This window comes from Phyllopteryx taeniolatus, chromosome 8 (assembly GCF_024500385.1).
Source record: "Phyllopteryx taeniolatus isolate TA_2022b chromosome 8, UOR_Ptae_1.2, whole genome shotgun sequence".
Lineage (NCBI taxonomy): Eukaryota > Metazoa > Chordata > Actinopteri > Syngnathiformes > Syngnathidae > Phyllopteryx > Phyllopteryx taeniolatus.
Window position 1 is genome coordinate 21,936,197 of NC_084509.1, and position 22,020 is coordinate 21,958,216.

The following is a 22,020-nucleotide window of genomic DNA, read 5'->3' on the forward strand; positions in this document are numbered from 1 at the left end:
GAGTGTTGTGCGGCTTTTCGGGAAGTGCTGAGACAGGCTCTCGGTGGACAGGAGGAGCTGCCAGAAGACTGGATCACTACAGCCAAGGTGATCAGAGAGACAGGCAAGAGAGTACTTTGTGCATCTTCTGGCAGGAAAGGAGAGAAAGAGAGTTGGTGGTGGAACCTCACAGAACAGGAATTCATACAAGGAAAAAGGTTAGCTAAGAAAAAGTGGGACACATAGAGGAGAGAGGAGAGGCGAAAGGAATACATTGAGATGCGACGTAGGGCAAAGGTAGAGGTGGCAAAGGCCAAACGAGGCATATGATGACATGTATGGCAGGTTGGACACTAAAGAAGGAGAAAATGATCGATACAGGTTGGCCAGAGATGGGAAGGATGTGCATCAGGTTAGGTTGATGAAGGAAAGAGAGGGAAATTTTGTTGACTGGTGCCAGTAGTGTGCTGGACAGATGGAAAGTCTGGAGTGGCAGAGAAGTATGTTAGAATAATACAGTACATGTATGAGGGCAGCAGAACAGTGGTGAGGTGTGATGGAGGAGTTTAAGGTAGAGGTGGGACTGCATCAGGGATCAACCCTTAGCCCCTTCCTGTTTGCAGTGGTGATGGATAGGCTGACAGATGAGGTTAGACTAGAATCCCCGTGGACCATGATGTTTGCAGATGACATTGTGATCTGCAGTGAAAGCAGGGAGTAGGTGGAGGACAGTTAGAAAGATGGAGGCATGCAGAATGAAGATTAGTCGAAGTGACACAGAATATATGTGGGGTGGAGGGGGGAGAATGAGACAAGAGGGAGAAGAGATAGCAAGGGTGGAGGTCTTTAAATACTTGGGGTCAGCAGTCCAAAGGGTGTGGTCAGGAAGTGAAGAAACGGGTCCAAGCAGAGGACCCTGGTTCAAATCTTGCCGCCCCTGTGTGGAGTTTGCATGTTCTCCCCGTGCCTGTGTAGGTTTTCTCCGGGTACTGCGGTTTCCTCCATCCATCCATCCATTTTCTGAGCCGCTTCTCCTCACTAGGGTCGCGGGGGTGCTGGAGCCTATCCCAGCTGTCATCGGGCAGGAGGCGGGGTACACCCTGAACTGGTTGCCAGCCAATCGCAGGGCACATAGGAACAAACAACCATTCGCACTCACAGACATGCCTACGGGCAATTTAGAGTCTCCAATTCATGCATGTTTTTGGGATGTGGGAGGAAACCGGAGTGCCCGGAGAAAACCCACGCAGGCACGGGGAGAACATGCAAACTCCACACAGGCGGGGACGGGGATTGAACCCCGCACCTCAGAACTGTGAGGCTGACGCTCTAACCAGTCGGCCACCGTGCCGCCGCGGTTTCCTCCCACATCCCAAAAACATGCATGGTAGGTTAATTGAAAACTCTAAATTGCTCGTAGGTGTGAATGTGAGTGCCAATGGTTGTTTGTTTATAGGAGCCATGCGATTGGCTGGCGACCAGTTCAGGGTGTGCCCCGCCTCTCGCCCAGTCAGCTGGGATAGGCTCCAGCGACCCAATGAGCATAGGCGGTATGGGAATTTATGAATATTTAAATAGTGATACACATGCAGTGAGATGCTGTACTGTAGATACGAGACGAAGAAGCATTTTATGTCCACATTACCTTTCAAAAGGCTATTAGGTCAGCTGACCCAAATGAAGTGCGTAAAAGCTTTGGATTAATATGAAAAGTGCAACATAAATAAATTTGAAAGTGCTACACAAATACATTTGACAGTGATAAATAAATAAAATACTTGATATTGAAGAAAAACAATATTTGCAGATTTACTTACAGAAAACAGCATCAAATCAATGCTTCTATTCAATGTGGTGCTGATGAGATGGACAAGGCAAATTTTTACCTGCTTAAGAAGTAGACCAGAAAACATCGACTTTTGTTCCACTTCACAGCAGAACTGACCCAGATATCACTCTATGGCACACAACCCACAGTCAGGGTTTCATGGGGGGGGGGGGGGGGGGAGTGCAACATACATGTAACGCGAGAGTTAAATAAGACACACATTCAATGAACTACGAGTAATGTAAACACACATGATCAATGTTACATGAACCCTTATCGTTCATGAACATTAAGGATTAACGTCTTCATTACGGTAACAGTTCAACATTTTATGGCGCAATGCATGCTGGGAGCACACGGCTTCACAATTCTGCTGCACGCAAAATACAATAACTCTCTGTGTGACTTCAATCAAAATCCCATGATGCAGTGGAAACTGTAGTTAATTACTGTAAAATCACTTTAAGGTATTTTACTGTAAAGTATGTGGTATATAACTGTAGATTTTACAGGAATGTCTACCTTTATGAAACTCCCCACACTCTTATTAACTTCTCCAAACTCCTATTAACCTCAACCATACTCTTAGAAACTTTTTATACTCTTAAACACATTTTAAACTCTTACACATAGAGTAATGTGCAGTAGTACTGTACACTATGTACATTTTATTCCTTGTAATATGTATTTTAATGAATTTTCTATTTATTTTTTGGCTTGGTAAGCATTTATTTTACCACCCAAAAATTACAGCATACATTCAAAATCCTGTGATACACAGCCTGTCGCAGCGGCCTGATGGAGAAAAAAAACACAGCGCTCATTGTCTTTAATTGACGGCAATTGACAGTGGGTCCGCATTCGACCTTGATTCGGCCCGGGCCACCGCAGTCCGCTATTTAAAAATGGCCGCACGAAAGCATCCTGTGTTTATTTTACTGTTGTGCGTTTATTTTGAAGCCCTGACTTCACCGGCTACAACATGCACGACACCGATGTTGCCCGAGTGTTGTTGAGTGGTTCTTGAAAACTTGCAACATGAAATTCCTCATGCTGTCTATTTAACTCTTTATAGAAAATCCAACAGATCCATCTAAAAAGTTGAGCCACACGCATTAGTTCCGCTTTTTGCGTTGGTGAGTGCTGGATAACAATTTAAAAGTGAATTTTATAGTATAACTGTATTGATTCATTTTATAATCTTTGCTTTGGTTATCATCTTCGTTGGGGGGGATGCGCCACAGCATTGTTGCCCCCTCAAGAACCGCCACTGCTTTAACAGGAAGATGCATGAGTTGGTCAGCATTCCTTTCGATTTATTGGCAGAGTCAGTAGTGAATTTGTAACATTGACAGCCTCAGGAATTACGATAACGTATGTGATCAATCATTTTTAAGTATTCTTAGGTGATGTTGTATGCTTGAAAATTGCGACAGGAGCAACACAAAAGATGCCATTGGCGATTCCCCCACCCACCTCTCTCAAATTCCTCATGAATTGTTGGAGTGGACAACTGACAGCAGGCCAGTCCGGATTTGAACTTTTGGGCAGTGAAACTTGTTTGGCAGCATGGTGGAGAGTGCAAAAAAAGCAAAGAATGCAGGGGGGAGAACTATAAAAAAAGTGAAGTCCAAAAGGTTTGCACCCAGTTCATCAGTGTCCAAGTCCTCCGGTGCAGAAGTCTCTCGGCCCCGTCGGAACAAGGCGCTGTGTGTGCTACACAAACATGGCACCTGTCCTCCAAATGCTGGCGCTCATGCTGGCATCTGTCTTTCTGCAAAGTGCGTCATCGGCTCCTCTCAGCGACACGTAAGTAGAGCCAATCGAGACGCGACTGGTCCATGGAATCATCAGAGGTTTGTTGTCTGCACGACGTGTACGTTTAAAGTTGATTGACCTCTATTTTATCATGTAATTTGGCGTTTTTGTATCGACAGTTTACATTGTAGAACCGACCAATCAAGTTTGTCATATACTTAGTTAAGGGCCTCAATATTTAATGCAACACGAATTCAAACCGAATTAATTCACTATGTCCTTTATTTCTCATTGGCAGCAGCGTGTAAGTCCAGTGATTTGAGGCTGTGGTTACAATTGGGAAATAAAACATGAGAAATAACTTTGTCAAATCCGGCCTCGCCTGTGTGGAGTTTGCATGTTCTCCCCGTGACACGTTTCTTTCAATTGTGTGACATTTCACTCTTCAATATTTTGCTAAATTTGCTGTCTCGAAAATATTCAGGTTATGTGACACCAATTTTTGTCTTCTCTCCATCCGTGCAGCATCTTTGCGGTGACTGTGAGCTCCCAGGTGAGCGGAGGTGCGCAGGAAACCTTGTGCGCCGTCATCCAGGGCCCCACGGAGCTCGTCACGTTGACTGTCACCTTGGACATGGACTCTGGCAGCACTGTCATCCTGGAGAAGAAGGTCAAAGAGGACTTTTACCAGTGCACGAACTTTCAGGTCTGTCATCAACCCAAGTATATTTATTTACCTATCCAGCTATCCATTTATCCATCATTATGTACCAAATTATGTATCTGGCGCCATGAATGAAAAGCTATCAGTACGGCTCTTTGGCAAATAATTGCTCTGGACTGTGTCCTACCACAGCAAGTTGTTTTGAAACCAAAAAGCGCCCCTCACAAATTTTGGGAGCTATCCTTTGTTATGTAATAACAGCCTCATTTGCATTGTGAAAACAAGTGAACGTATGCTTGTGAGTATAGAGTGATTTCATAGTTGACCCCGCAAAGTGGTTTGCTGTTACAACACAGGGCCTTTTGCAATTAAAAAATTTAATTCAAATTACATTTAAATTAAAATTAAAATGAAATTACAACCTATCTGTTGTCCTCTCTGTCTGACGTGTGTGATTCTTGGCGCCGTAGGTCCCAGCAGTGCGCACTAATACTGTGGCAACCATAAATGTCACTGTTAAAGGGGAGAGTGACTCCATGAACAAGAAGACCAAAATCCTCATTGTGCCCGCCGCTTTTATCCACATTATCCAGACTGATAAAACTGTCTACAAACCTGGACAGACCGGTAAGTATCACCACAATCAAAATATTCAGAGTTGAGAACTGTTTCGAGGTAGAATAGCTCGTTTCTGTATAACCAGCCGATATCTACACTGTATAACAAGACATTTACAATAGTAGTAATTCTGTAATAATTCTGAGCCAGAAGAGCCGATTGTAGCCTCAATTTATTAATGTATTATTATATAATTAATAAACTAGTTAACATTTAGAATTATGTATAATAAGTAATAATTAATTAATATTAAAAAAAATAATTTAAATAATTATTATTAATATGAATTAACCCTCTCCTTGACTTGGAGGAAGGTGTAAGATATTAAACATATTATTCCATTTTATTCCGGACTGTCAAAATTTACAGCGATGTGCAGTATTTAAGACAAAGACACCACAAACCACCAAGATATATTTAGCATCAGAAACGTAGATCTCTTTTCATAGCAACTACTGGATGTATATGTTTTCATATGAAATATATACTTGATATTTTGAACAGGTATGACGGACATATTTGTGACTTTCACATCTGCGTAATGGCTTTCTAGGACAAACTATTTATTTGTCACTTTTGTTACTCAGCTTGTTTCATTTGTATTTTTGTTACTTACAGTGTATAATGGAGAACAGCCAACATAATTATGTTACAGATTAAAAATCATGAAATGCATGGGATTTTCCTCAGATCGCGCTGAATAATTTGAATGCAATAATATACACTACAGTCTACTGTATGTGTATTTAATACATTCTCATGATAAATACATTGTGAAATGTGTTACGTAATACACTGGTCCATGTAATTATTGTGTTACTAGTCTGTGGTGAAAGAAAGGTTGGGGCTCGTAGCTGTACAGTATTTCTTTTCACAAGGCAGAAGACAGAATAATAGTTCCTTTGGCTCCTTTTTACTCTCATCCTCTATTCTGCTCTTTGTTAGACAAATGCATTTTGCACGGTAATTTTCTCTTTGAGAACCATGTTTTGAGGCATAACACGGAGAAAAATGTCCTCTTTCCTTTTTTCTTTAATCTGATATTTTACCTTTTATGTCATGTATTTAAAGCAATGCTTGAAGACTTTCTTATTAATTTCCTACATTCCTGTACAGTGCAATTCCGAATCGTTTCCATGGATTCCGGTTTCATCCCTGTGGACCGGATGGTAAGTTTTCAATTCGTTTTTGTCTTTCAAGGGGTTGTTAAACTGAATGCAAAGGTGAACTTTGTCCGTTGTGATTTCTGGTAAATGTCAAGTACAAGCCTCTGTTTTTGCTTAGCACAGTGGGATGTGAAAGGAGGGCTCTTTGTTGGTTTTTGAAGCCAGCGTGGGTGTGATGCGCTGTGTGGAGTAGTGTGATAAACATGCTGTCAGTTCATTTGCCTCACACTGCATCTGACCCAAACATCTGAATCAATACAGGCTCAAGGCCTTTTCCATTAGTGAGGAGACAATCTGCCGTGCATGATGAACATCTGACAAAAGGAATTAAGAGTACTGCGCCAAGTTTGGGTTTTGCTCTTTACCTTTTGCCCCATGGTGTATAGCGGTTCACCTACCAGATCAGTCTTTTGCTTTTATTTGAATGGAAAAACAGCCAGCTAGAAACCAGGGGGATGTTTTTTGATAGTATTAATCCCTTATCTACTCCTCCAAGGCCAAACGTAAAACTCGAACATATTTAATGGAAAAAATGTGAAGTAAATAATAAAAATTAAAAAAAATTCTCGGCACCATTGCTCATCAAATTCAAACCCAATCTGAGAACAAAATGTGCAGAACAGTATGCACTGGAACTTTTCTCAGCCTTGACATTTCCTCTGAACCATGATTTATTTACACGTTATATACCGATTCCTATTATATTTTGTACCGTCAAGTCCTCAGTTCCTTCTTTGGCATTTTGGCTCATTGACACCATCATATTTCCACACAATTTGTGAGGTGAAAGAACAACAAATGAGAACACATGTCAATCTGTATTTACCTACCAATAAATACATTGTTTTCCAATATATTAGGAATCTGGCGTTATGTTCATTTCCCAAAAGAATCAATACTTTTTTTCTGTCCAAGTTTTAGGCTATAAAAAAACCAGAAAAAACGATATTTAATATATTATATATAATCCTATTTCTGTCATTACATTCATCAATTAAAATGAAAAAAAATAAAAAAGCTATTTCGGCCAAAAGCATCCTTGCCGATCAAATTATTTACATAGGAGCCCTTCTTTAATATCACCTTAACAATGCTCTTATACACTGCAATAATAAGTCCAGAGCCACCAGCAGCTTCAAATACCCGTTTGCTGCTCATCAGTGGTTTTTGAGCAGCTGCTTTCCTCATACAACGCATTGGCCGAACAGAACTTAATATGGACAAGCCTGTTTGGTTGCTGAATCACACACAAATTTAACAGTAGGCCCTAAAGTGATTTTTTATTATTTCTTTTTTTGACAAGTCCAATGTTTTCACCACCAACACACAACAATGTTGCTGGTGCTTAAACTACTGTAGGTAGCGACTGCACTAACTGGCTAGTTATAGTGTACGTATGGTATTTTCTGCCAGAGTGACATGTTAATCTAGAATTTGGAATGTTCATGCCTGCTGGCTAAGTAAAATAAAGATGCAAGCATGTACTGGCTCATTGTAGCCGCAAGGTGGAAAGATTACTTGGGAAATGTAGTCGGTAACAATTACAAGTTACCCTGCTGGAAATGTCAAAAAACTCAATCACAGACAAACTCATGGATTGCACCGTCCAGGTCCATCCATCCATTCTCGTAACTGCTTATCCTCACCAGGTGTGCTTATAGTAATTTACAACACTGTGGCCAGTAAGTTACTATAAACCTGATTACACTCCTTAGTGACAACAGTGTTAAGTTAACGTTTTGCTTCATCGTGGTGCTGATGAGTTAGATGAGGTAAACAGGAGCTCTTTTGGATTGCAGAAAAAGTAGGCCCGGTAATGCTTATTTTAACATCACGCAAAGCTGACCGGGATGTCACTTTGTTGCATACAACCCACAGCCAGGGTTTCATGAAGAAAAGCGCAACAAACATGTAACGCGAGAGTTAAATAAGACACACATTTAATGAACTCTGGGTAACATCAACACGAATGATCAATGTTGTGGTTATAACTGTCGAATTTATAGTAATGTCTGAAAGTGTAGTGAGATATTTCGCCAGCAACTAATGAGTTTGACTTTTGTTTTTGTTCTTTTTCAGTACACAGTGGTGGAGCTTCAGGTAAGAAGCACATTTTGAGCCACACCGAGACATTCTGTTCGCTTGAGTGGTTATTGAGAGCCACAGCGAAAGGGGGATTTTGTTGCGTTTGAAACCTGATATAATGGGTGTGTTTCCTCAAGGGGGATTTCACTGAATCACGGGTATGAATCTCCAGGAGAATCTTGCGTGTGTTCTAATGGTCTCTACTCACTCACACAATTAGCGATTTAACACAGCATACGGTGGAAACAGTTTTGTATTCAATCAGCTATGAGACAAAGCTGGACATTGTCACCAATCATGTGCTACAGAAAGTAAACAATAACATTGTCCCTCTTCAGGTTGTTTGGTGATTGTGATGATTCGACCCCAAACGAGACCACTACAGCGTCAATAAACGCACTTCTGTCTTCTGTCTGTTTTAATGTAGGATCCCAATTCCAATCGAATTGCTCAGTGGTTGGATAGATTTGTTGCCGCTGGAATCCTTGATCTTTCCCATCCCATGATTCCAGAGGCAGCACAAGGAACCTATGTAATCACTGCCACCACAGACAAAGGAGAGAAAATCTCCCACAGCTTTGACATCAAGGAATATGGTCTGCTATAGTTGCTATGCAATTGTTGTGCTCGACTGTATTCATCGAAGCTTCCTTTTTTGTTAATGTTTCTTTATTTTGACTTTTCTTTTAGTTTTGCCCAAATTTGAGGTAACTGTCCACCTCCCGAGTGTGATTACAATCATGGACCAGCAGGTCACGCTGAAGATTTGTGGAAAGTGAGTGTTTTAGTGTGACTTTGCCTCTTCGTCGTCGCTTTTCTGTCAGGCAGGAAAGCTACAGGGAGATATTGGAACTTTTAGGTTGTGAAAAAATTTTGGTCTGAAAATCATGTTAATGTACTAAGAATTTAATGTAATGCCATGCTCTTCAGATTCATCAGTGATACGTCTTATAGTATGTGTATAAGCAACGTAGTGCACGCATTTTGTTGTAGTCAGTCTCATATTTCATGTTTTGCTTGCTCAGCAGACAGCAATCATCATTGATGTTAGTTATAATAAGATCAAAATGTCTGTATGAAATTAACTTGTGCTTCTCCCTGCAGATACACTTATGGAAAACCAGTTGTTGGCTCAGGCAAGGCGGTGTTTTGTAGGAATGCTTTTCACTATTTCTGGCGTGCCATATCACAGAAAGACCTCTGCAAGACATATAAACTGAGAGTGAGTAGTTGACATAATACTGTTGACTGTTGCTTCATGTAAATCCATGAAGCTTTTGAGTCTAAAAGTGACACTCTTCTAGACCGATCGCAGCGGTTGTGCTACACAAATGGTGAGCATGGAAGACTTTGCCCTCAACAAGAACATGTATGATGATAGTTTTGAGGTGGATGCCGAATTAGAGGAGCATGGCACAGGTAAGCTCGTGGAATGTTTTACTTACCATCATGTTCATTCTATGTCTCGATGCCTTGGCGTAATCTGTAATCATATTTCCCGTTTAGGGGTGATCCTGAAGGGTACAGCGCAGGCAAGCTTCAGTGCCCTTATCAGAACAGTCACTTTTGAAGATGTACCTGAAGCATACAAGCCTGGCATCCCATTTGAGGGAAAGGTAGTCACTTTTTTTGTCAATGTCAATGTCAATCCAATGATCAAAAGGATAAATTGCACTTAATTGTGGTTAAAGTACAGTAAAGTCCAGAAGTATTTGCACACCACCGTAATGGATTTGAATGACAGTAATTATGATGTAATTGAAGTGTAGCCTTTAAGCTTTAATTTGAAAGGTTTTACTCAGTTGGCTTCACTTGATGCTGCTAGTTTGTGGGCATTGCTTTTGTCTTCAGTACACGAAAAGTTGATTTTGACTTTCCCCTCTGGGGTTCAATCAAGGATGAAATGTTGAAAGCACGGGTTGAGATTTGGTAACTGACTTGGCGACTGAAAAATCTGAATTTATGAACCTTCAAAATGTCTTGAGTTGCACATGAGCTGATCATTAAAAAACAAAAACAAACAAAAAAGAAAACAGATCTCAATCCAGTAGCGCATCCTTGTTACTTGTCTAACAAAAAGTGATCACTAATATAAGCTTGCTGACATGCACGATGTAGACATATTTCATTTTGTAGGGTATTTATGTGACTTTTTTAAGGTGAACGAATGTTTGTCCACTGGGAGAACGCATAAAATGTTGACCAACTAAACATTTTGTCCTCATTCATCTTGTTTGCAGGTCAAAATGACTGGTGCAGACAGAAAACCTGTGGCCAATGAGCATGTCTACTTAATCACCCCAGACTCAATTACCTTAACACTCACCACAAACACAGACGGCGTGGCCTCGTTTTCACTGGACACCAGCAACTGGGGGGACTATGCCAATCTTCAGGTTTGTGACTCCTCTGTTTTAGGCAACTGTGGTACATGCTGAAGAAATAAAAAAATATTTTAACCGACATAGTCACAGGCTAAATATGCTAAGCTCAACAGTATCAAAATATGTCATCATAAACCCTGTCTGATGCTAGTGATGTTAGCAGCTGTTAGCGGCTAACAACACAAAAGGCTAGTCCAGACACCACCAATGTAGCTCTGGTTGGCATGGTAATGCAAGGCTCCTCATTCATTAAAATGCTTTCGCAGCTATTATGTTCAGGTGAAATTACTACTTATCAGTGTTTTTATAGGAAAACATTAGTTGAAGCACCAAATGTATACCATGGAAATAACAGTAAGACTGTACTTTTTGATGTGACACTTTCTTGAAAAAAAAAATGCAGCTATAAATAACAGATACCATCTTGATTCATTTTAAAAAACCCTTTGCAACTGAAATATATTTTGTAACTATACAGCAGATGCAGCAATTGCCCTGATTCCTTTTCCTGGTCTTGTCGCATGGTCTCCTGGCCACTTGTTAGGCAGAATTTGGGGAACACAATCATATTACCACAAAGCCCAACAGGAAAAGAGGCAGAAACAGGAAGTCAGACAAACACACTCAGGAAATTACTCCAAGAACAGCATGAGGAATATGAGATGATGACGTATTAATCACTGCTATGTTAAAAATAAAATATATTAGAAAGAAAGAAGTATATGAGAAGTATCTAAGTCAATTTGGCCGAACCTAAATTCAAGTCGCTACTGTTGCGTTAACGCTTCCTCTCATGAATTTCACTATTGTTTTGTTTCGGTGTTAACAGGCCAAGTCCAAACTGGTTGAAGATGATGGGCCATATGTTCCAGGTGTTCGGAAACCAGAGTACGGGACAGCTTACCACAATGTTTCTCCCTTCTACTCCAAGAGTAGTAGCTTTTTGAAGCTCATGCAGGTCAGCGGGACGATCTCCTGTGACAAAGGTGCCGCAGTAAGAGCCAAGTACATCATCCAGGGAGAGGAGCTCAAGAAGGGACAGGAGACCCTTGACTTTTTCTATTTGGTGAGTCCAGTTACTGTCAGTATTTGCAAAGTCACTCTTTGTAGAAATGTGTACACTGAATATACAAGTTCCAAATGTCTGTGTGGGAAAACTCACACTTGACTTCTTATTGTGTGTGTACTTCTAAGGTGATGTCCAAAGGTGCAATCATGCAGCACGGTCATCTCCAAGTGGCTGTTCGCCTGGGTACAGGTAATCTAATTTGATAGTCACTTTTTTTTCTTTTTCCTACCTGCGTGGATTGTAACTGGGTATGCTGGATTCTAACGATGTGGTAGTTTAATCAATGACTCTCAATCCGGGGTGGCCAAACATTTTTTTCACCGAGGGCCACATACAGGAAAGGGCCACCTGGAAACTATTCGACTTCCAAAAGCAATCCATCAAGCAATTATGTATTGTTTTTATATACATTATAGTTAGTTTGAAAATGTGCTACATCACAGCATTCTGCTGAAGGTGACAAGGCGAATAGTTGAGTATTTTTCAGGATTTTGGGGTGGCCCGAAGCATTGAACCATAACAAGAGCAATCTGTAGGAGGCTGAAATATTTCAAAACAGTTACATCCATCCATCCATTCTCTACCGCTTCTCCGGGTCGGGTCGCGGGGGCAATAGCTTCAGCAGGGACGCCCAGACTTCCCTCTCCCCAGCCACTTCATCCAGCTCTTCCGGGGGGATCCCGAGGCATTCCCAGGCCAGCCGAAGGATGTAGTCTCTCCAGCGTGTCCTGGGTCGTCCCCGGGGTCTCCTCCCGGTGGGACATGCCCGGAACACCTCACCAGGGAGGCGTCCGGGAGGCATCCGAATCAGATGCCCCAGCCACCTCATCTGGCTCCTCTCAATGCGGAGGAGCAGCGGCTCTACTCTGAGATCCTCCCGGATGACCGAGCTTCTCACCCTATCTCTAAGGGAGAGCCCGGACACCCTGCGGAGGAAACTCATTTCGGCCGCTTGTATCCGGGATCTTGTTCTTTCGGTCACGACCCACAGCTCATGACCATAGGTGAGGGTAGGAACGAAGATCGACCGGTAAATTGAGAGCTTCGCCTTTCGGCTTAGCTCTTTCTTTTCCACAACGGACCGAAAACAGTTACTTAAGGATCATTAATATGAAACGTACACATAAGACCTTGACACAGAGCAGAAAATAGAGCAAATGATTTGAAACAGAATTATCCTTTTTTTAACCATTATTAAGAGTAATTTTGTTATTATTATTTTAGTTGTAAATTGTGAATAGATTTGCTTGGTTTTAGTCTAGTGATTGATTTTGTTTACTGATCAGTCAAACATGCTCTGTAATCTGATTTCCTTGCGCTCGATTTTTGTGACTGGCATTAATCCAGTGGGGCGGGTTAGACCGGGTTTTCACAATTTTGCAGACGTGTCCAAGTTGGCGTATTTTTAAAAAGGGTCGGTCGGTCTGCACCGTTGTGGGAGTCAACACAGCTGACCTCATTCCCTTTAAATATTGCGCACTCACAGCCTTGCCTGGAGACATCATCGTGCGGAAGAGAATGCAGCGATCTGTGCGTGACTGGAGTGTTGTCACTGCTATTGGCGGGTGTGGCAACAGAGAACCTGACCGGGTTCCCTTTAAATTAAATCTACACAATGAGCTGATAAATGCCGACAACTTAAATATGTCCGCGGACCTCAGAATCTTTCTGCCTCTGCCTCGACCAAATTCAACAAAATCGCGTTACACCAGCGGTCTACTTGGCGCCAAAAATTAGATGTGGCCCCAGCCGACGTTAGTTGAGACCGACTTTCTACCACCAAATTGCCACATGGGCCTGGCGAATGTCAAAGTACACACCCTCGTTGCGCGAGTACGCTCAGCTTTTCGCAGACCGGTCTGCCAAATTGGCAAATGGGCGCAGAGAGTCTTGCAATTGTTTTTGCGCTGCGTCGCAGATGCGCCAACTCTGTAAATGGAGACCATTATATGAAAACCATGAAGAGTAACCCTTTTTTATTGCTTGAAATGTTTTTATTTACATTCTACAACATTTCCCATTTTGTTCTTACGTCTGTCAGTGAACAAAGGAGAGTTGTCCATATCCCTCCGTGAAGTGATCAACCTGGCGCCGTTTGCACAGGTTGTAGTTTACACTGTGTTGCCTGGTGGCGAGGCTGTGGCAGACAGCCAGGATTTCCCCATCCAGCTCTGTCTCAAGAACAAGGTTGTACCTGGTGTTATTTTTAAATACACAATAAACAAATGATAAATACTTGAGTTTGAATGGAATTAAGATCTTTTGAAAACTGGATTTATCGCCACTGACCCACTGTTGTCCTCTGTACAGGTTTCTCTTAAGTTCTCGTCCCTCCAAGAGCTTCCATCAGAGAAGACCACATTGAAACTCCAGGCTCAGCCAGGCTCTTTGTGCTCTGTGAGAGCCATTGACCAAAGCATCCTACTGCTGAAGTCAGAGAGGGAACTCACTGTTGACTATGTAAGATCCCTTCAACTTCATACCGAGACACGTCTCACCCCCTGTATATACATTCATTTCTACAACACTGACTTTATTGACGGTGACACAGCAATCAAGTCTCCTCACATTAGGAAGGTTCAGGGGTCAAATCTGTTGGCTTGGGCCTTTCTATATGGAATTTACCTGCGTCCCTCCGCCTGTGGGGATTCTGGTTCGGCACGCCGGCTTGGTTCCACTGTCCAAATAACATGAACACCCATACTATGTATCGATGCGCAGCGACGTAAGATTACTGGCACTAGAAGGCACGCTTCGTTACTGTCGTCCTTACTGTTTTTCATTTGCTTGTTTTATATTTAAAGTATAATATATTTTTTTCTCATACAAATTACTGTATAATTCCTGCATTATTACTATAATTCACTGTATTTTCAACTACTGTGTTGATGATAGACTATGGCACATTCTGACTTGCTTGCAAATTCGGGTTACATTGTAAGAATGGAACTCTGTCGTAAACCAAGACAAATTTTTAGAAGGCTAATTTTCCCTCAATGTGGTTAAGAGAAGAAGAAAAAATAACTGGCCACATTACTGTAGAAGCCTTTTGGATTAGAGATGAAATATCTTCCCCATCTAAGACCAATTGTCAGCAGTTCAGCTTTGGCAGAATTTTTTAAACAGATCTATTTCCAGACAAAACAGCATTCACACAGGCTAAAAATAAACTATCCTTTGGATTTAAATATACTCTGCACGCGGCGACGCGGAGTTAATGTCTTTTGTGGAGCCGATCAATGACGTCATTTCAGCCGATCAGCATGAAATGCTAAATATCGGCCGATACCGGTAAGCCGATAAAAATCGGTGTAAAGTCTATTTAAAAGCAGACGTCCTTGGCATAAATCCCATTCTACCAATAAAAATCAAACTTTAATTTAAAGTTTGGTGAGAGTATTAATAGTGTTGTGTTTAACTCTGTGTAGGTGTACAGTCAGCTCCCTCTGCAGAAGCTGGCAGGATACCCGTATGAGACTGAAGACTACGAGCCATATCCCTGCCTTCCTGAGCCAATCCGAGAGCCTCAACCTGAACCACGGAGGCGCAAGCAATCATTTTACTTTGGACCAACCAATCAGAATAATGATGTCTACAGCGTCTTTAAAGTAAGACTTGACTATCAAGTAGGCTACATTAAGTATTGACATTGACCTGCTTTTAACGTGAGGGCATGTGCCTATCTCGCATAGAATTACTGTATAGTACAGGGCCCGTGGGCCACATGCGGCCTGCTCGCATTCTGTCCAGTCCACTGGCATGCATTAGTTTACAGGCAGATCGAACACAATCAACTCGGCCGACCCGGTTCCGCATCCCAGCAACGAGGCAGCTGCTCAAAGCGGGGTCTATGTACAGTATATTTTCAAAGATTCAAGAAATTTTATTGTCATACCAACACACATTTACACGCTATGGCACAGCAATTTGATTGGGGATGACCACTTCACCACCTGAGCCATTTTAAGATATTAAATTAATGTGACACATCAGGTTACCATATTGGTGTGACCCTCGACAACATCCAGTTTCTCCCTTGGCACCCTGGGAATATGAAATGCCCACGGTGCCAACTGTGACGCACCAGATTCATTGGTTTATCAATAAGGGATTTTGTTAAACGAAGATGTTTTGAAAAAATGAACATTTTGAACTTTAGAGAATGTGCATTTGTGTTCCAACGCGACCGTTCCCCAGGGCACAAAATAAGGTGCATCAAGGCATGCTTCGATGAGATGAATGTTTTGTGACTTGACAAATATTTCTCTCTTTTCCAGGAAATCGGAGTCAAGCTTGTGACAAATTCTGATGTGAAGAAACCCTATGACTGCCGACGACGTAGATTTGAGTATTACTTTGATGGTATGTTTGCTATAGACAGTAATCCCCAGCTATATCACGATGTTGCGGCTCGCGGATTTCACACTGGAACACGTTTATCTTTGTTCACGCATTCCACTGCTTATAGCAAGGCATCCGAAGCCGACAATGTATTGTTTTCATTGAATTGTATTCTTCTGAAGAGCTGGAAATGCTCTGCTTTGCTGGGAAAAGGGCACAGAGTTTCATTCCTTTCACTGTGGAAATACAGCTGCCGGTGCATGTAACATAGCACCTCAGTACGCCAAAGCGCATAGTACCCCCCGCAGAAAATGGGGAATTGCTGTATTTGAATTTACGAGTGATATTGTTCTCTATTTATTAAAATGTAGTGACAATGACTGTGATCTGACAGCTGATCAATGTGGAGTCCAATTAAAGGTACATTTTTCCTCTCTTATTAGCAAGATTTCCGGTTGCCATGGCTTTCAATGTGAAGCGAGGCTCTGTTAGCGGTGAGAAAAATATGGAGGAGAAGAAGGAGACCATTAGAACATCCTTCCCGGAGACGTGGATCTGGGACCTAGTTTCTGTTGGGTAAACAACAAAAAACTTAATTTAATTTTAACAAGTTTTCTCTGTGTCACCGTATAATTTCTTGACTTTTCTAGCCATATTGTTGGAGCTCAAAGCTTTCTGTTTATTTGTCTCTTTTGTGTGCACGTGAATAGATGCAATGGTTTAGTGAATGTGGAGAAGACGGTCCCAGACACCATCACCAAGTGGGCTGCTGGAGCTTTCTGTGTCTCCTCTGTGGGCTTCGGTGTGGCGCCCACCACTGCGCTGACGGTCTTCCAGCCCTTCTTCGTCAGTCTGACGCTGCCCTTCTCTGTCATCCGTGGGGAAGTGTTTACTCTAAAAGCCACCGTCTTCAACTATCTCTCCAAATGCATCATGGTAAACATCAATTAGTTAGCGATGGAATAAAAGCAATACAATTTTGAATAGGATTCAAAATAATTGAAGTTTGGTTGTTTTATGAAATCTAACATCCCTTTCTTGGATCACCTACTTTTTAAGCACATCATAGCATTGGTAGAGCAGCCGCAATACCTCGAGTTTGTTAAGCTGTGTGCACCGCATTGCCTGGACAAACCCTCCGTAAATAGCGGCTAATACAACGGCTATTTAAATGAACACACACACACATTAACATTGACAGTAATGTAAAAATTCTTCCACATTTTATGCTGTTTTTCTGGTGGTGTGCATGTTATGGCACCACATATGACTGTTGGAATTATAACTTGCTTTTTCCACCCACACGCAAGGCGCAACCAGATCCTCCTGAACTCATTGATTTATTCTCATGTAATTGTTTGCTGACAGATACTGTCTGTGTGTGTGTCTGCAGGTGAAAGTTACGCTCGCTCAGTCTGAGATGTATAACTTCAGGAACTGCGACGGCTGCCAGTACAGTGTGTGTCTATCCGGTGATGAGAGCAGAACCTTCACTTGGATTGTCACTCCAACTGCCCTTGGTAATAATGACTACATCACTTGAAATGATTTTGGCTTCCAATCATGTGATGTCCAGTAAATTCTTCATTATGTCATGGTATTCGAACTTACAGGTTGTGGTATTCAATTCGATCTTGACTCTGAATATTTTCTTCTTTGATTTGAACTTTTTAAACATTTTCTTAAATGTGAAAATATTGTATTAGTTATAATCCCTCAAGAGGAAATTCAATTTACATTATGCTGTATATATTTTTTGGGTTGGACACCACACAAAGAACTAGAACATATGAAAGCACTCATCATATTTTAAATACACCCGAAATCTGAACTGAAAACGAGCAAGGATATGAAAAGACGTGATATGTGAGACAGAATATTGAGACAGAAGTTGTAGTTTCCAAACTATAATTGAGGTAAAGTACATTAGTGGAGGCAACATGCACTGAGGCTAGTCTGGCTTACTTGGATATTGATATTGTTCAAGTAAAAAGTAGTCATCACAATCATTTCGAGCAGCTGTTCGCAAACATTTTCCACCATGTACCACCTCAAAGAATACTTAAGTACACCTCTATTTTGGATCATTTGAAAAAAAAAAACATACAATATCACATATTATATTGCAAATGTTTCTCCATGAGTTGAGCCATAAAAGAAATGTAAACAAAAAATACAAATGGATGATTGTCATTTATACACTATGAATGGTATGTTACCGTGTGTACCGAGGGAAAACTATACTAACAGAGTACACGGAACCATTACAAAAATGTGTCTCAAACTGAAAGGGAGAAAGGGAATGACAATGTGAAACAAAACTGGATGGATTACGGTACAAACGTTGTATTTGGAGCACAAGCTGGCCGGAAAGCGGAGGAGTTTGAATTGCTTCCATCAAGCGGCGATGAGGACGAGGCGCTGCTGAATGTCAAATCGTGCTGCTCCATCTCCTCTTCGAGCCATGCTGACAATCACTTGTACTAACACGTCAGGTAGCATCTCTGATGAAACACTTGGAAACCTTTTCCTCAGGGTCTGATCTGTACTTGGCCTCAGTGAGAGCAATTTTGGGCTGAGATAAAGAGGTATGGGGAGAGTGCGCATTATAAGGAAACAAATGGGGTTTTTAATGACGGTGAATAAGACAGAAATCTGGGGGAGAAAACAAGATTCAGAGGAGGTGGGCACGATAAACCCGAAAAAAAAATTGGACTGGATTTGTTGAAGGCTGGACTGAAGATGCATGCCTTAACATGACCTCTGAATAAGACTGTTTGTTTGCACAAAGGCAAGGTCGACCTGAAGGTGAGCGCCGAGGCCCTGAAGACCAACTTGCTGTGTGGCAATGAGGTGGCTTCTGTCCCTGACGTGGGCCGTATTGACACCGTGGTCCGCAGCCTGCTGGTGGAGGTTAGTACCTCTCAGACACAACGTACTGTATATTGTCATTTCAAAGCACAACAAATCGAACCCAGTCTTAATATTATTGCATTATCATACAATACGCTGTAGTACAAAGTTCTTACCCAATAAAAAATAGTTTCAACAGACAAGGAACACAAACAGCTGACATTACATACGTGATTGATGATAAATGTCAGGAAATAAAATAATAATCATAAACAAAATAAAACATGACAGAGAATGACTGCCCAAACTGGAGCCCTTTACATTTTGTATTCCTTTCAGCAGCATGGCCTCTCTTCAGTGCAATCCGTTTAAAAATAATTACATTCATAATAATTGAATTGAACACAGATGATCTCCAATTAATAAGGTGCACAAAGGATATATCATCCTCTCGATGAACTACGTCTAATTTGAAGAGTGTCTTTGTAATGCATTCCAGTTGAACATTTTCTACGTCGGTCTCCCATCTAGGCTGAAGGAACGCCTCAGTCAGTGAGTCACAACGCGCTCCTCTGTCCTGCAGGTGAGCTTTCCCATGTACAAGTTGTTTGGAAAATCTCAGACGCAATTTTGGGGGTTTGAATTCAACTCTGACATTTTGCAGCTCCTTGTTTTACACACACGAGAGTTTGACAAATGAATATTCATTGTCATTTTGTCTCGAAATAGCAGCTTGGTTTGTCTCTATTGTTTGTGTGCGACCTAATTGCTACAGTTTTTTATATGAACTTGTAACTCTGGTTGTAATTGATAGTTATTAAATCATTTCTTCCCATTAAATTATCAGGATAATCCTCACATTGATGGAAAAAGATGAGTCCCATTTGGCTATAATAAATGAAAGATCCTTAAAGATCAAATTAAACTTGTTCAGACGCTCTTATCGCAGTCTCGTCTCATCAGATATGAACACAATTTGCTCTTTGTGTGCAGGATCACAAGCTGTAATGACAAACCACAAATGCAAGTCGCGCAATTGGCTGCAGTTTGAATTTAACATGGAAAATCCCATTTCACACGGTCTTATCAGATGAGGTTGTAATTTTTCATCTTGTCCCTTTTGGATCGAGATGAAATTTGAATGCTTAATGAAACTTTACCTCCGTCCCAGATCTTAGATTGTAGCAGTTCTTGTTTAAATTCATTATTATTCTTTACTATAGTAACTTAAAGCAGTTTAATTCCTGCTGGACATTTGTTGCTTGTATTACACCGCAACACAAAGAAACAGAACAACAACATTATGGTAGTATTTTGAAAATGTGAGTCTTGGTGTGAGTTCTCCCATTAGAGATGGAAACCTTTTTGGCCATATGAGATGAAATTGTTGGTATTTATTACTAAAGCACAAGTGGCCAGTATTTGTTCAAAGGTAAGTGATGACACTCACTCACTCTTTTCCATATGTTTTGTTTTCAGAGGGACAAGTGGAAAAGAAAATCTCTCTTGTGTTGCCAGAGATGTTTGTTGCTGGATCTGCCAGAGCCACTGTCTCTGTACTGGGTAAAAATACCTGTTGTTATGCTCTCAGACAGCATTTTCATCGAGGTCGTCGACATAGAACCCTCCCTCATGAGATTTTTTTACTGAAGGTGACCTGATGGGCCGAGCCATTAAGAACCTGGACCAACTCCTGGCAATGCCATATGGCTGTGGAGAGCAGAACATGTTGAAGTTTGCTCCCAACATCTTCATTCTCAACTACCTGAAAAGCACAGGTCAACTGACTGCTGAGATTCTGGACAAAGCGACGCGCTTCCTCGAGAGCGGTGAGTCATCATTCCCACTTTTAAAGAAGGGTTCACAAAACAAGACTTTCCAAAACAGATCAACATATGGTACAGGAAAAGGCAAGGTCATTTTCATCATCAAAACAGCTTGAAAAGTACGCTATGCTAAGTAGGTAGTTTAAATCGACCCGATAATGAATGTGTAAATATTTCTTTGCTACTTGTTAACATGACCTTGAATAATTATGAATACATGTGGCATAATTCAGACACACATTGTTTGCATACATTATGACAAGTGATTCTCAACGGATGGTACGTGCACCGCTAGTGGTATGTGGGCTCCCTCTAGTGGTATGAGAAAGAATCACTGCACAGTTCAGTTGTATTTAACGTCAACATTTTGGATTTGGATTATTATTATTTTTTTAATACTTTATTTAGGTGCAAGTTTTATTTAACTTTTTTTTTTTTTACTTTATTGAGGTGCAATATAGTTTGACTGAATGCTTTTTTAATTACAGTGTTTCCTATAATTAAGTGCACTGTTAATGTTCAAACTGTATGTAATGTCACAATGGCTTTCAATAATAGTCTCGTCACCTGTGTCTCGTTTTTGATGAACACCTGGGTCTACTATGCTACTGTATTTTACTTGTGGTATGATAGTGGTACTTTTTGCAGCTCAGTATTTTTTTTAGGTGGGTGGAACCTCTACATTATGGACATACAATTGTAGTCATTTTAAAAAACTTGCAGCCATAATTCTAAACCTAGAGGAGAGATGGCATTTTGTGCAAGTGAAACACAATGAGGCCATATTTCCTGCAGCGTGTGTTCACAATCGAGAATGTGACATGCATTTGTGCGTATGTGTGTTCCAGGATACCAAAGGGAGCTCATCTACAAGCATGACGATGGCTCCTACAGTGCCTTTGGGAAAAGCGATAAATCTGGCAACACCTGGTCAGTAGAAAAGCAGAGGGGCTAATCAGTGATGGTGCTTTGTAGCAATTAAAAAGGATTGGCATTTTGAAAGAAAAATCAAACATGGCTCAGTTGTGGAAACAGTGTTGAGTATCGAGCATCTTGAAAGTTGAAAAGAGCAATACAAATGAAAGCCCATTTACCATTGAAAATACAAATAATCCTTTCCAGCGTCCGTCCATCTGTCGCCTTCTTAAAACCTTAAACTGTTGAGCAATTGGACAATGTAAACAGGCATACAAGTATAAAAAGACAATAACAATTGAAAAATAAATCACCATTATTTATACAAAATATAATGTAAATTACTTATTTTTTTCAAAAAAAAGCAAACAGATCTCAATCCAGTTTTTCTTTTTTTTGTTTATTTACACATTTATTTACAATTTAAAATTACAACATACACTCAAAATCCCACAATGCGGTGAATTAGGCGCGATATGAAAATGAAAAGAAATCCGCAATGCACTGAATCTGCAATAGATGAGCCGCCATTTA

General features: G+C 41.0%; 1 protein-coding gene across 1 annotated transcript in view; it reads left to right on the plus strand.

Annotated features, from left to right (window-relative positions):
• The first annotated feature begins 3,385 nt into the window (after positions 1-3,385).
• The window catches only part of LOC133482807 (alpha-2-macroglobulin-like protein 1), a 28,289-nt gene continuing 9,654 nt past the window's right edge, over positions 3,386-22,020 (plus strand). Inside the window, exons 1-25 of the mRNA XM_061783384.1 lie at positions 3,386-3,616; positions 4,091-4,271; positions 4,700-4,856; positions 5,964-6,016; positions 8,093-8,113; positions 8,526-8,694; positions 8,789-8,873; positions 9,203-9,320; positions 9,403-9,517; positions 9,605-9,714; positions 10,339-10,494; positions 11,312-11,548; positions 11,677-11,740; positions 13,593-13,738; positions 13,862-14,011; positions 14,980-15,159; positions 15,829-15,913; positions 16,336-16,468; positions 16,603-16,828; positions 17,286-17,412; positions 18,684-18,805; positions 19,277-19,328; positions 20,225-20,308; positions 20,398-20,574; positions 21,420-21,501. Coding sequence (XP_061639368.1) covers positions 3,534-3,616; positions 4,091-4,271; positions 4,700-4,856; positions 5,964-6,016; positions 8,093-8,113; positions 8,526-8,694; positions 8,789-8,873; positions 9,203-9,320; positions 9,403-9,517; positions 9,605-9,714; positions 10,339-10,494; positions 11,312-11,548; positions 11,677-11,740; positions 13,593-13,738; positions 13,862-14,011; positions 14,980-15,159; positions 15,829-15,913; positions 16,336-16,468; positions 16,603-16,828; positions 17,286-17,412; positions 18,684-18,805; positions 19,277-19,328; positions 20,225-20,308; positions 20,398-20,574; positions 21,420-21,501 — 3,113 coding nt within the window. The 5' untranslated portion in view covers positions 3,386-3,533. The remainder of the gene's footprint in view (positions 3,617-4,090; positions 4,272-4,699; positions 4,857-5,963; positions 6,017-8,092; positions 8,114-8,525; positions 8,695-8,788; positions 8,874-9,202; positions 9,321-9,402; positions 9,518-9,604; positions 9,715-10,338; positions 10,495-11,311; positions 11,549-11,676; positions 11,741-13,592; positions 13,739-13,861; positions 14,012-14,979; positions 15,160-15,828; positions 15,914-16,335; positions 16,469-16,602; positions 16,829-17,285; positions 17,413-18,683; positions 18,806-19,276; positions 19,329-20,224; positions 20,309-20,397; positions 20,575-21,419; positions 21,502-22,020) is intronic.